We start from the raw sequence: 15,624 nt of genomic DNA on the forward strand, positions 1-15,624 counted from the left end.
CTTTCTCTTCCTTTCCCTTTCCTTTCCCCTTCTTTTATTTCTTCAAAACATTTAGTGACCACCTAACCTGTGCTCCCTTATGTAAAAAAGACAGATAAAGTCTCTTCCCTTCTTATAGTTGAAAGACACAATCTCCCTTCCCCAATCTGGTGCAGCATGTAATCTTTCATTTATGCACCATATATGAGTGTCCACGTGCCAAGCAATGTACCTGATACTAGGACATAATGATGAAAATAATTAGGCCCAGTCTCTGACAGTCTAGAACTTATGCTTACCACCTGGTGAGGAGACAGACACTAAACAAATACACACACACACACACGCACACACATACCTATAAATGCATTTGTGATAATCACAGACTATTTTGGGAGGATATAATTTTGACTTGGAACTGGTGAGCAAAGGACTCCATAAGAACATTAATCCTAAGAAAGTGACATTTAGGTTGAAACCTGAAGGATGTGTAAAATGAAATGTGAACTGTGTGTGTGTGTTTGAGAAGAGGTAAAGACAGGAGAAGAAAAGCCTCCAGACATTTTGGGTAGAAAGAGTATGCGTGGTCGTCCTGTATTAGGAGAATGCGCCCTTAGGCCCTATGATCAGAGAAGTCTGGTATGTATGACTACAGTGAGCTAAGTAACTTGGGTAGTGACAAGGCTGGAAAGGTAGGCAAGCCTGAGATCATGCAGGGACTACTTGTGAGGCATATTAAGAAGTCTGGCTTTCACTGTAAGAGCAATCAGGAGGCTCTGAAGGCTTTTAAGTCATGGAATAACATGATTAGATCTATCATTTTCAAAAACTGTAATACCTGCCATATGGAGAAGGACTTAGGGATAGATGTAACTTAGGGATAGATGTAACTTAAAGCAGGAAGACCACTTAACACGTCAATGGTGCATCCAGTCTGCAAGGTCCTAAGGAACAGGGATTCTACTGCTATTTCAAAAGTGGAATTTACATCTTGGATAGTTACTGTTTTGGCCTGGGTAAGATGTGTAATAGCTTGCACTGAAGTATCTGATAGTGGAGATAAAAAGAAAGGGACAAATTTAAGATATCCTTAATGTGAAACTGGTCTTCCCTTGTGGCTCAGTGGTAAAACAATCTGCCTGCAATGGAGGTGACTCTCAGGAAACCTGGATTGGATCTCTGGGTCATGAAGATCCCCTGGAGAAGGAAATGACAACCAACTCCAGTATTCTTGCCTGGGAAACCCATGGACAGAGGAATCTGGCAGGCTACAGTCCATGGGGTACAAAGAGTTGGACAAGACTGAATGACTAAACAAATAATGTGAAACAAATTAAGCCTTGTGAATACATTGATGAAGGGAAGACAGAATCAGTTAAAAAATGAACCCAGGTTTCTGGGATGAGTAAGATTGTAAAAGGAATGTAATTTATTAGATCATAAAAGCAAAATAAGAATAGAACTGAGATATGGGATGAAAACGTTGGTGAAATCTATCCAAACTGAAATAATAAGTTTGAAATGCCTATAAAACAGGGTAAAGATATCAAGTAGATTATAGGATATATAGATCTATTATTAGAAACTGTAGCCTGGTGGAAAATATAAATTCAGAAGCCAGGGAATAACTTGAACAGAGCACTTTTCACCTCCTGAGGGAAGAACAGAGGAAGATGAGGGCTCAGGAGGGAGCCTGGTACAGGAGCAGAAGCTGGCAAAGATGACAGAGGAAAACAGAGAGTAGAAAGAATTTGTGCGATTAAAAATATAAGCTGGAACTAAAATACAGGACAATGATAGCATATACGTTAGAGGGAGGAATCTGAGAGTTAAAAAAACATTTTAATATCCTTACATTGTTCAGGAAGATACTGAAGATAATAGATTAACATTGGATGTTGTTAACTATGTATGTTAAAATATCTAGATAACTGAAGAAAGAAATGTAATTTCTAACTATGACAAAAAGGGATGAAAATATGAAAATGTAATTAGTCAAACAAGATTGGAGAAAAATAAACTTGGGAACTTAGGACATGTAGAAAGCACAAATTAGATGGTTGATATAATCCAAGCATATCAACAGTCACAATAAATGGACTCATTTCTCCAGTTAAAAGATGAAGGCTTTCAGAAGATAATATAACAAAGTAGATATATTTAAACAGTTATATGCTGTTTAAGAAACTTAAATTTTAACCACATAGAAAGGATGAAAAGTATGATGATGCAAAAAGATTAACCTGGCAAATACCAGCAAAACATTGTTACATATATTGAAAGTGAAAGTTGCTCAGTTGTGTCCAACTCTTTGTGACCCCATGGACTAAGTCCATGGAATTCTCCAGGCCAGAATACTGGAGTGGGTAGCCTTTCCCTTCTACAAGGGATCATCCTAACCCAAGGATCGAACTCAGGTCTCCCACATTGCAGGTGGATTCTTGACCAACTGAGCCACGATATTAGGGAATACAATTAAGGCTTTTTCCCTTAATGAGTATCAGAGTCACTTCACAGTAACAAATATTTTAAAAAACACTTCTCTGCTATAACAATTAACTTAATACCACCTAATAACCTAACTTCAACATATATAAGCAAAAATAACAGAACTATTGGAGAAGGCAATGGCATGCCACTCCAGTACTCTTGCCTGGGAAATCCCATGGACGGAGGAGCCTGGAAGGCTGCAGTCCATGGGGTCGCTGAGGGTCGGACACGACTGAGCAACTTCACTTTCACTTTCATGCATTATAAGAAGCAAATGGACAAAGCCATCATTATGGTGAGATTTTAAAAAATTAGAGATAAAGATTTGAGTAACACAAATATCAAGCCTGACCTAAGAGACACATGAAAGCATTATATCCAGTGATTGGAGAATATACATTCTTTTTACAACTATTTGAAACATTTTGAAAAACCAAACATCTGCTATGCCATAGAGCAAGTCTCAAGGACAGATCATCAACCAGATAAGCTGAACAGAATGCAGTTATGTTAAAAATCATCAACAAAAACATTTAAAAGTACTTTTAAAAAAAGACTCTTAAAAAATTAAATGTTGAAAGAAAAGAATTACAATATAAATTAAAACAAAAAATATTTTAGGAAAAAAGAAAGCAAAACTATTACTTCCTGAAACTTGTGAAATACAACTAAAGAGATGCTGAAGAGGAAAATTATAGTTAAGGTATGCTCAAATTAGAAAGAAGAATAAAAATTAATAAGCTAAGTGTTTAACTCAGGAGGTTAGGAAATATTCAGACAAAACCTAAAGTAAAAAGGAAAATAAGGACAATAACAGAAACTGATAAAGGTTTGCTTCTCATTGGATACAGAAAACATTCAATACATATCAACATTTCTTCTGATTACATTTAAAGTAATTTTAGTTGTAGAAAGGAATTAGGACTTTAGAAAGGGTTTCTGGGGAAAAAAGTCAGCAAGCACTCAGGATCCATCATACTTAGTGCATTCATTTTAGGATCTGAAGCAAGAAAGCAACCTTGCCATTGCCACTTCATTCATTTTTCCTTGGGTACTAATCAGAGCAATAGGAAAGTTCAAAGAAATACAAGTGGTAAGGATTCATCAGAAAGGGAGAAACTTATACATGCATAATTACACATGCTCAAATTGATCATATAAAAATGTATTAGCATCATTAAAAGCTTATTAATAAGTCTTTTGTATTTAAAATTAATATAAATCATTGGATTTCTCTGCATCAGAAAATTACCAAAAAAAAAAACACCCCAATCTAAACACTTTGCCAAATAACAAATTATTAAATAATTATTTACTTTTATGTTGTTTTTCTTAAGGTGAGGTATGCAAACTGAAAATACTACATTGGACTTATACAGTCCCAGAAAGAGAGAGAAAGATAGTGTGTCAAGAGATGTGGGGTAGGGAGGCAAAATACTTCCCTTGTGTACACATCGGTCAGAATTCTTTATTTGGTAATAACTTGCTGAATAGTTTGCATATTCTAGTTCGGCTATAAAAGACTTACATCTGGTTATCTCATACTTTCATCTACTGGAAAGGAGCATACTATCCTACTACAGTATGTTCTTCATTCTTGTTCTTCAGTTAACAAAAACAATGTAATTATTCATAAAACTATCACAGTGCTTTTGGATCAAGTTTAAAATGACACCTTCCTGAGGGGAAAGAGGTGGGCTTGGAATTTAGTTCTTATATAAATAGTTCCTTATATGGCTGTGAACTATGGCATGCATCCTGGTATTAGCAAAGTGACTGACTAAAGAAGGAAGTAATAATGTTACAAAGATAGTGATAAATATTGGAGTTCCTTTAAAAATGTTTATTATCCAGGTGTACACCAGTATAACATGTATGCCATGAAATAAAGAGAGTAAGATTCTAAAATCTGAAGGATTAATAGTAAAAGAGTAAGTGAAACAAAGCCTATGGACTTTCTAAAGCATGAACTATACTATGACAAGCTGTAGCACGGTTAAATAAATTGTATTTACTATGAAAATGTTATATAAAAAAAAGTATATTAATCAATGACATACTAGCCGTCTCTATACTGCTTCTTCTTATTAGTCTTGGTTATTCTTAGAAGATTTACATTCTGAGAAAATCTATATTCCCTGTCTACCCATTTACTTATCCAATATAACTTTATTATGCAAGTAAATTCAGGTTAAGATACCACACTGATAGCGCAGTGATGAGGGAAGAAGTAGTAGTTAAAGGAGTCAGCCTATGCCTGATTAACAGTTTCCTAAGTGGGGAAAACCTATGACTGATTGATGATCATTTTTAAAATCCCAATATATATAAGCCTCATCTGCTTCCTACTTATATATAAGCTCATCTGCATCCTTACTCCAAAACTGTGACCTGCAATAACAGAACTGGCAAGAATGTGACTCAAGAAGGGTAGGATGTTTCTTTTAGCCAGAGAGTTGTAATCAATGTAGTAGCTGGAATGACCACATTCGTTTGGGACTCCGAAAACCAGATTTCCATTTCTGCAATAAAAAGGGACAGCTACAGCTATAAAAAGGCAAGAAAGAAACCCATAAAATCTGGGCCAGGTGCCAAGAGCTATCCTTGTGGAAAGGTGCACTATCCACTACTTATCTAGGTTTTAAAAAATATTTTGGGGGGGTTTTAGTCTACAGTGTTTTGTATTCTAATCTCCCATATTTAAATTAATTTTTTTTAATTTTTAGAAATATCTTTTAGGAAATTTCAAGTCATTTGGAAAATAGTCAATAAATTTATTAAACAGAAAATTTTGTTGAGAAATTAGAGGAGAGAGATACCGTTATTTTTTATCTAAGAGAAAGTGTGAGGATGAATAGGACATTTAAGAAAATAAGGAACTTTTAAAAATTTGTTTTAGACCAATCTGATTTAAAATGAAAACGGCATAGGTGAGCAGAGTATCCATGTGCAAGGGGCTATGTTATAAGGTGTGTACAGTATGTTTCTTCAGATGATTCACATGTAACTTTTGATGATATGTGTAAGGCTTAAAAAGTTTATTTTTATTAAATTTATTTGAGCTATTCGTTTGAGGGAAGTATTTAAATCAGCTCCTGTACTTAGCACAGCCGTCATATCTCTAAATCTCCTAAACTGCCCTACAGCATTTCTGCCCAAATTTTCCATGGGAGGTTAATTAAAGTTGTGTGAAGGGGAAATGTAGGAGAGACTCTGAATTACGTTAGTTTAAAACAGTCTTTTTTATATGACTTTCTAAAAAGATGTGAGGGTAGACTGGTAGACCGGGAAGCTCTATGATGTAGGGTGAGAAGGGCTATTTGTCCTAAAAAGCTGTTAACACATACACATGCAAAGATTAATATGCATGACAAATCAGAACTGTTAACTCACAATTTTATATTACAACTTCAGAGTTCTTGAGTTAAGTTCAAGAGAGTACAAAACTTACCAAAAGCACTGCTCAGAAAAGTAGATATATAGTTTCAAGCTGAAAGCAGTCAAGAAACTATCCCTCATAGCTTCTCAAAAGAGAAGTTATTTTTGTAGCACTATTTGTAAAAATTATTATTTTTCCAAGGCAAGTAGTAGCAACTGGAGTGCTCTGACATACCGCCAGCAGTCATAGTGATTTAACAGAATGGTCATGACACTGCTATAAACGAATAATTTAAAAGGGTTGGAAGCTGCCCTTTTACAACAGGGATATACATATATGGACTTAAGAGTGGGCCTCTGTTATAGAATTCAACACAAGCATTAATCCATATATGGTGGGGAATTTTCAGTTTTCAGCCAGCTCTAACCCAATCAGAAATTCTCTGGAGAGATGTATGCTATATTTATTCAAATAACACTTATCTTGTAAAATGCAACTGTTTTATTGAAACGACTTATCGAGGATTAAATAAAATAATAATTTTATTACTTATTCTATTACTTATATAATAAATGATCTATGGCTCCAATGATATTACTTTCAAAATAATTGGCTATAAACTTGATATCCTGGGTTTGCCTTGCATTTCATAAATATTTGTTATTTCTAAATATTACTTATAAGTGTGCCCAGAAGATAGTAGTTTCTATACGATAAGTATTAATATCAGGTATCCTCAATCTTTTATATTCCTCTAGCTTTGTAATTACTGGTACATTGAAAAAAAGGAGAGCTCACAGTTACAATATTTTTGTCCACCATGTCTATGCTGCAAAAGTGCCACACTGGTAGGGCGCACAGCCGGTGCAGTCCTCAGTTCACTGGGCAGAAGAGTGTGAATGTGGGTTCAAGTTTTTGTTATGTCCTGTAGAAAAGTGGTGATAAGGAAGGTTTTGGTAGGCTTTGGTAGGTCCAAATTCCAGCTCTGCCATCTATAAGCCATGCCTTAGTAAGTTATTTAACTTTCCTTAGGTCTTTGACTTCTCAAATATAAAATAGGAATACTACCACTTATCTCAAAAGGTATTATGAGGATGAGGTACAATCAAGTAAATAAAGTGCTGTGATAAGCAGAATTTTAAGACAGTCCCTATGACCTTCACCTTGGTATTACTCCTATTATGTTACTTTATATGGAAAAGGAGAGATTATCCAGGTGTGCCAAATCTAATCACAAGAGCCCTTAAAAAATAATAAGTTCTCTGGCTGGGAGTATAAGAGGAATTTGAAAAGATCAGAGGTACAGAAAGGATTCTAAGCCAACTATGTTGGCTTGGAGGTTGCCATGTGAGTGGCTTCCAGAGGCTGAGAGTAGCCCCTGGCTCACAGCCAACAAGGAAACAGGGACCTCAGATCTACAATCACAGAGAAATAAATTCTACCTACCTAAGGAGTGAGTCTGGAGGCAGATTCTTAGAGCTCAACCTGGCCAACACCCTGATTTCAGCCTTTTAGGAGCCTAAGCAGAGAATCCAGCTAAGCAGCCCAGATTTCTGACCTAAAGCGCAAATGGATGTTGAGTTAATTAACATCCAGTTATTGTTTTAACCTGCTAAATTTACAGTAATTTGTTATGGAGCAACAGACAAGTGTTTATTGATGTGCGACAAAGATGATGTTCATGTATTTCTTACTAAGAACAAACAGGCTCAAATAAGTCTTTTCTTAAAAACTCCTTTGGGTTTTAAGTTCGATCTGTAAAATGAGCTTTGGCTAGCTAACTTATGAATCCCACTCTAAATGTTCGTATGTCTAAGAGTTTGTTTTCAGCTTTTTACAGCCTTTGAGACACACTTTGAACAGGCAGTCATGCCTGCTGGATCTCTCCCACTCACTCTCTAGACCCACTCTGCACAGTACCCTGTGCAGTGCCTTAGCAGGCAGACACTTAAGGACTGCGGCAACGGGCTACCTTGCCCCACCAATGGAAAGCACCAGCAGGGGAGGTCCGAACAATGAAGAAAATGAAATTTGAGCATTTATTTCCTAGATTTCTACAAGTGTACAAGGTGCTAAAGGGGAAAATGATTTACTTTACTTGGGTGTGTGTGGACCAGGAAAAGAGGGTGCTATGGAATGAACAGGGTCCCTCCCCCAATTCATATCTTGAAGCTCTAACCCCTAATGTGACTGTACTGGGAGAGCTTATAGGAGGTAGAACTTAAATGAGATAATAAGGGTGGAGTTCTAATCTGAAAAGATTGGTGGCCATATAATAAGAGGAGAGAGACATTCTCTCTCTGCATGTACACACAGAGAAAAGGGAATGTGAGGATACGGCCAGGAAGTGGCCATCTACAAACCAGGAAGTGGTTCCTCACCAGAACCCAACCATGCTCATGTTTTAGTCTTAGGCTTCTAGTCTCCAGAAGTGTAAGACAATACATTTCTGCTATTAAGAAACCAGTCTATGGTATTTTACTACAGAAGATGAGCTGACTCATATAGGGAGCAAAGATGACTTCTCAGAGACATTGCCTGGGCCAAGACGTGGAGAGAACAGGAAGGACTTTTTGTTTCCATGTGGTGAGATTTCTTTTTAGTTTGACCATACAGGGTCTTTCCAGGCAAAGGGAACATGAGATAAGGCACAGAAATTTTAGGAAACAGCATGTGTCTAAGTAATTGAAGCATAGGGTACTTGAAATGGAAGGAAGGTTGGAAGAGTAAGCAGAGGACAGATATTGAGGTTTAACATCAAAGGCCAAAGACTTTGGTCAAAGGATCAAGTCCAGTGGGAAAGCATTAAGATTCTTAAGCTATTGGTAAGTACACAATAGTATCCATTTTCAAAAGACCATTCTTGTGGCTGCATAGGTCAGACTGATAAAAGTGAAGAATAACTAGGCTCTGATTTTCACAATGTGCTCCAAGAAGCCCTAAGCGTCTTAGAAGTCAAGGGTCACCATGAAGATGGAGGAGGAGGTTAAGTGGGCAGGAACTTGAGACCCCATGTCTATTTCAATCACAGCAGTTCTGTGACCCCGGACCAAATCTGAAATCTTTGTTACACTCAGGACAACCAGCCTTAGAAAGTCTGTAAAAGTCTTCAAAGACTGTACTGAAAATGGCTCATCTAGAGGTCAAAGGGACTTACCCTCAAGCTTTCCAGCTGCGGTGAAAAGGTCAAGGAATTATTAAAAATTCTGAGAAATGTGTCTGGACTGATGCCAGGAAGAAGACAGAACTACTAAATAACACCATTTGTACTGACTATATAAATCCAAGTTGGACTGGAAGCTGTGGCAAAGCCCTAGTCTTTTATGAACATGTGTGAATATGTATGTATGTTCAGTTGCATCTGACTCTTTGTGACCCCATGGACTGTAGCCCACCAGGCTCCTCTGTCCATGGGATTCTCCAGGCGAGAATGCTGGAGTGGGTTGCCATTTTCTACTCCAGGAGCTTCCCGGCTCAGAGATTGGACCCTCGTCTCTTGTGTCTCCTGGATTGTTAGGTGGATTCTTTACCACTGAGCCAGCTGGGAAGCCCTAGAACAATGTGTATCAGGAAGGAAAGAAACATGGTACATTAATACAGAGCAACAACAGAATAAATCCATGTAAATGGGGAATAAGAGAAAACAAAAAACTTATCTAAAGAGGTAACATTTAAGCCATGATCTGAGGGTTGAGCAGCTACCCAACAGCATAAAGAGGCCAATATCATTTGTGCAGACTATGTAAGGGAAAATGTAGGGGAAAAAACTGGATTATGGGGGATAAATAACTTCTCAAATACTTTAGGGAACATAGAGAAACTAGTAAATCAATATCTACACTTTGGGTAAGATCAGGGACTTTTATCTTTCTTCAGTTCAGTCACTTAGTCGTGTCCGACTCTTTGCGACCCCATGAACCACAGCACGCCAGGCCTTCCTGTCCATCACCGACTCCCAGAGTCTACCCAAACCGATGTCCATTGAGTCAGTGACGCCATCCAACCATCTCATCCTCTGCCATCCCCTTCTCCTCCTGCCCTCGATCTCTCCCAGTATCAGGGTCCTTTCAAATGAGTCAGCTCTTCGCATCAGGTGGCCAAAGTATTGGAGTTAGCACATGGCAAAATATCTAAATCATAACAGATGCTTGGTGAATGTGTGTGGAACAGCAAATAACTCAGCCTGAGTTCTGAGACCCTGGGAGATCAGGCAGCAACATGCTAATGAAAATACTATTAGGTAGTAGTCAGAGTTTGTTTCTTTTTACTTGCATAAGGTTTCTCATAAGCAACCTGAGGCAATCAGAAACACAAGATGTTTGCAGGTCCCTAGAGGGTAAAATTATTCAACAACTACCACCTCTAGGAAGAGTTTCAACTGATGTGACTTTTGTCAAGTGCCCATAAATGGATAAATGGACCAATCAGTGTGAACAAGGAAATGACGTACCATGACTGGGACAGCTTACATCACATACTCAACACTGTGGTTAGTAACAAGAAGAAAAGTGAAACTGAGGTCCCTCAGTCGTGTCTGACTCTTTGCAACTCCATGGACTGCAGCCCACCAGGCTTCTCCATCCATGGGGTTTTCCAGGCAAGAATACTGGAGTGGGTTGCCATTTCCTTCTCCAGGGGATCTACCCCACCCAGGGATCAAACCCAGGTCTCCCGCATTGCAGGCAGATGCTTTATACTCTGAGCCACCAGGGAAGCCCAACCAGAAGAAGATGTAGTCTTTTATGGTTCTTAACAGATTCTCAGAAAATACTGAGGATAAGGAGATGAGACTACATGAAAAAATGATAATAAATAAAGTGATTTTCATCTCACTGCTCTTATCTGACATTTTTATCTGAAAATATCAGATGTTATCTACAATACAAAAATAATATACAGCAAATAAGAACTACTATAAACTAACCTGCTTTAGAGAAAAGATACCATAGCTGAGGAAAGAGCTTTAAATAAAAATCTCATTAGCAGTTTTGGCAAATGCATAGTCAAACTAAAAAGAGCATGATTTGAGACTGCAAAGCAAGAACTGTGCCCAGCAGAGGGCAGTGCAGCTCTCCATAAAACCCACTGAGTACCAAGAGCTGTGTTCTCATTAGGAGCTGAAATATTCTAATGCATGACAACTATTTTGTGTCTGGTGACTTTACCTTTCCAAAATATTACAGACATATTCACAAACTGCTATGTCCCTTGAAGAGGGAACACAAAGAAGAGGCAGTACAGTCTTGTAATTTTAAAATTCCCTGGGCCATTTTAGTTCCTTACACATAAAGAACTGTATCATTATTTGGGGGAGGGCTAAGGTTTCCTTTGCCTTCACTATTTAAAACAACTGTCCTTGTTTCCTAAAACTTATTATGTAAATGAGCTTTTAAAGAAACTTAATACCCCAAATTTTATTTTACATTCCTCTTTAACTTATACTGTATACAACCCTATAGCCGATGACATTTTTTATTCTACAATGTTTCCTATGGAAATATGCAGTGCAAGAGTGGTCCTCAAATGAGATTCATTCTAACAGTCAGCTGCCGTCCTAATGATGTATGGTTGATCACTTTAATTTTTTTCTTCTAGCAATAATATGCTAATTCTAACTTTGAACACTTATAAACTAACATTATGGTCTTGGCAGCCACTGATGAACGACATTTATGTTCTTTAAAAGAATGGATTTAAAATACCAATTTTAGGTTTATATGACAGAGAATAATGATTAAAAAAAAACATGCAAATAAGAGCTATAAAAAATTCACATTTTTGATCCACTAACATTTGTCTTCCATATGTAGGCACTTGATTCAAATCAAAACAATGGCAACGGATTATCATTTTTTTTAACTCAAGCTTTTCAAAGGTTTTCAGTAGTAAATTTACAGCTGAAAATTTTTTGGAAAAAAAAAAACAAAAACTAGATTCAAGTCCATTTCCTGACAACTAGGACATGAATGCTCAATTCATTGTATTTATTGTTTAATCACAAATATACAGATGAGATGTGCATAGTTGTCCATTTTAATAAAAGAATATAGTTGCCCATTCTTAATAAAAGAATAACAATTAATAAATAGTCTTTCAGGATTACCATAAACTTATTTGCCACTCAGAGAAGAGACATATTCAATATCTTAGTCTCATAGGAAAACTGAAAACCAGCAAATAAATCAAGCAAATAAATACAGTCACTATAGCCCAATAAGCTCAAATAATGATAAGAAGTCAGAATAGCTTTATTTCTTATTTCTTAGAAAATAATACAATAGATCACAACTTATCAACCATGATGGATAACTTGTAAGCAGTCTCCACTGTCTGAGGAAGCAGTGCCAAAAAGCAGAAATTACTATCGTGGTTTTAGTTTTCAAAACATTACCTCCAGAAGTGCAGTTCGAATCCCTCACATTTTTCTTTGCATTTTAAACAGGGGGCTCCAAATCCTTGCTCATGACCTAGACCCATCTGTTAAAGAGAAAACAACATGGATTTACTATTATGTTTTTTAAAAATCTTTTAAAAAATCAATAGACCACAACTTTAATTCCATTTACCACTCCTCTTGATATAACTTTCAAACAAATCTTTCATGAGTATCACATTGTTTAGTCAGTGATGACACCCAGGTATGCTATATGGCGATTCCAAGTGCATACACAACATACCCTGTATTCTTATTGCTTTTTTCATATATATAATACTACACATATTGCAAAAGTCACAAAAAGTCATGAATTTATCTTTTTGGCCACTACATGCCCTGTATATAATAGGTACAGGGAACAGTCAGAAGAGCCAGAGCTTGGAAAGCAAGCCTGGCCTCAAATGACATATTTTTTGGCAAACAAGGAATATGCAAATAATTTGGGGAAATATTGTTTTAATTATTTAAATATTGATTTAATATTATTATTTTATTTTTGATAAATATAATAATAATAGCAACAACAAACATACTGAATGACAGGGATAGAGATGAGCACTTACCTCACTGAAATTTTACAGACCTCATAAAATACTTATAAAGTAGGCAATTCTATTCTCCATCTTAAGAGATGACAACTGAAACTCTGACAGGCCACAGAGCTTACTTAAGATCAACATGTTAATAAATGGCGTACGAGAGATCTGACTCCAGGTCTGATTCCAAGGTCTGTGCTCTTAGGCCCTAGATAGGGGTGCAGGGATTGTACTATTGCCCTTATATAGCAAACCATTTTTTCCCCTTCTACCATATTAACAGTAATTCTCAGGAACTGCTGAGACATGACTTAATAAGCAAAAGAGGAGGGGTACAGATGAGGGAAGGACACCAGAAGGCAATGTAAGCTCTGTACCCAACTACTGGTATTAGAGTGAAAAAGATCAACTAGCTTTGCTTCAGCACATCAAATCACCAGTGCTTCGATTATTCATATCACTGACTGCTGACAGATTTGTTACTGTTTAGTGTCCGGAGTGAGTGTTACAAGTCAGACAAGAGATTTTTTTCAATGGCTCCCTTTTGTAGCTTTACCAAGTTGTGTTTGTCACTGCAATCAAAACCACAAAATTCTGTAAAGCAACTACCCTTCAATTAAAAAATTTAAAACAAAACAAAACACATTGTAACTTGTTCCATGAGAGATCAGCTTGATCAGTCCATGAAGTTTAAATGAAGCCCTTCCTTTTTTCTTAAGAATTTTACCACATCCTTTTACATAACTAAGGGCATATTCAAAACCAGCTGGTCTACCCAGCTGCTTAGGAGAACCTACGATTTTTAAAGTTAGACTTTAAAAAACATTTCAAGAATATTTGCTAAAATTGATAAAAAATCTGTCCAGCATTAACTACGCTTTATTACCTTTGCCATATCTCCATTACCATTTTCAAAAGATTAAAAATTCTCTAAATTGTACATTTTAACACTAGCCACTTGTTTTTTTTTTTTTTTTTGAAAGAATCAAATTATTTTCTTGTCACTTATCATTATAGTTCACAGTACAGAAATAAAATGGATTACCAAAAGACAGATTCTAGCTATTTTAGTTTACTGGTCTTTTGCGATTAACATAATTAAAGAGTTTTTTCTCCACTACAATACTCATAGTAAAATGAACAGCAAATCTAAAAAGGCCCATTATTTTTCCAGCCCCTTCTAGTTTTCCATTACAGGAGAGGTAACGATCCTGAATCTGTCTGGTATATGGATTTGCCTCATACTATGTTCCATGTATCTCCTGCTAAACTGAATCTCAGATGAAAATTAAGATTATATTATTAAGGCTTAATCACATAGCTCAGCTTAAATCAGCTGGTTCTAAACTCACAGTGAGAAATACATTTTGAGGCGGTCCTAAGATGGCGGAGGAATAGGATGGGGAAACCACTTTCTCTCCCACAAATTCATTGAAAAAACATTTGAACGCTGAGTAAATTTCACAAAACAACTTCTGAATGCTGGCAGAGGACATCAGGCACCCAGAAAAGCAGCCCATTGTCTTTGAAAGGAGGTAGGAAAAAATATAAAAGATAAAAAGAGAGACAAAAGAGGTAGGGACAGAGATCTGTCCAGGGAAGGGAGTCTTAAAAAAGAGAGACGTTTCCAAACACCAGGAAACACTCTCACTGGCGAGTCTGTGGTGAGCCTTGGAACCTCAGAGGGGAACATAACCGGGAGGAAAAATAAATAATGAAAACCCACAGATTACGTGCCCAATGGTAACTCCCAGCGGAGAAGCAGCCGCAGACACCCGCAGATGCCCACATCTGCCACTAGCAAGCAGGGTCTGGGCAGGGAGGTGAGGGCTGCATTGCTTAGAGTAAGGACCAGGCCTGAATGCCCCGAGGGCAATCTGAGGCAACTAACTTTAGATAGCAAACCAGACTGTGGGATAGCTATCCCGAGAAAAGCCCTAACCTAAGACACCGCCAGGCCTGCTCACAGAACAAAGGACTGAGCAGAGCTAGCCAGCTGCGGACTGGCCCATCCCCCGCCAGAGAGGCAGGTGAGGGCAGCCAGAGCCGGAAGGGGGCAATCATGGCCCCAGAGAGGCATCATCTACCAAACTGCAAGCAGGCTTCGTTGCTAACCAAGACTTCTTGAGATTCTGGATGGTTGACATCCGCCGGGAGGGTCGCAGCCAGAGATCAGCTCCCCAGAAGAGACACACAGCATACCTGAGAAGGTGCACTGGTTGTACACCCAGAAAACCGAGTGGCAGGGACAGGGGGAGGCCATAAGTCGCAGTCGTTCTCGCCAAGCACCTGGTCACTTGAGCTGCTCAGACCTGGGAAGGGCACAAACGCAGGCCCAACGAAGTCTGTGCCTTTGTGGAGGATTCAAGTACCTGAACTGAGGGGCTTAGACCTGGGAAGTGCATACAACCCAGGGCCAGCCTCAGACAGTTCCCGGCAGAGCAACCTAGAGCCTAAACAGTGTAGACAGAGAAAGCACACACGCCATTCAGTTCAGTCGCTCATTCGTATCCAGCTCTTTGCGACCCCATGAACTGCAGCATGCCAGGCCTCCCTGTCCATCACCAACTCCCGGAGTTCACTCAAACTCACGTCCATCAAGTCGGTGATGCCATCCAACCATTTCACCCTCTGTCATCCCCTTCTCCTCCTGCCCCCAATCCCTTCCAGAATCAGGGTCTTTTCCAATGAGTTGACTCTTTGCAAGAGGTGGCCAAAGTATTGGAGTTTTTAGCATCAGTCCTTCCAAAGAACACCCAGGACTGATCTCCTTTAGGATGGACTGGTTGGATCTCCTTGCAGTC

The 15,624-nt window shown here is 38.1% G+C and overlaps 1 protein-coding gene across 1 annotated transcript in view; it reads right to left on the bottom strand.

Annotated features, from left to right (window-relative positions):
• The window catches only part of TES (testin LIM domain protein), a 62,691-nt gene that overhangs the window by 13,604 nt on the left and 33,463 nt on the right, over window positions 1–15,624 (bottom strand). The window contains exon 2 of the mRNA XM_006069682.4: window positions 12,240–12,325. Coding sequence (XP_006069744.1) covers window positions 12,240–12,325 — 86 coding nt within the window. The remainder of the gene's footprint in view (window positions 1–12,239; window positions 12,326–15,624) is intronic.

Source organism: Bubalus bubalis, chromosome 8, assembly GCF_019923935.1.
Source record: "Bubalus bubalis isolate 160015118507 breed Murrah chromosome 8, NDDB_SH_1, whole genome shotgun sequence".
NCBI lineage: Eukaryota > Metazoa > Chordata > Mammalia > Artiodactyla > Bovidae > Bubalus > Bubalus bubalis.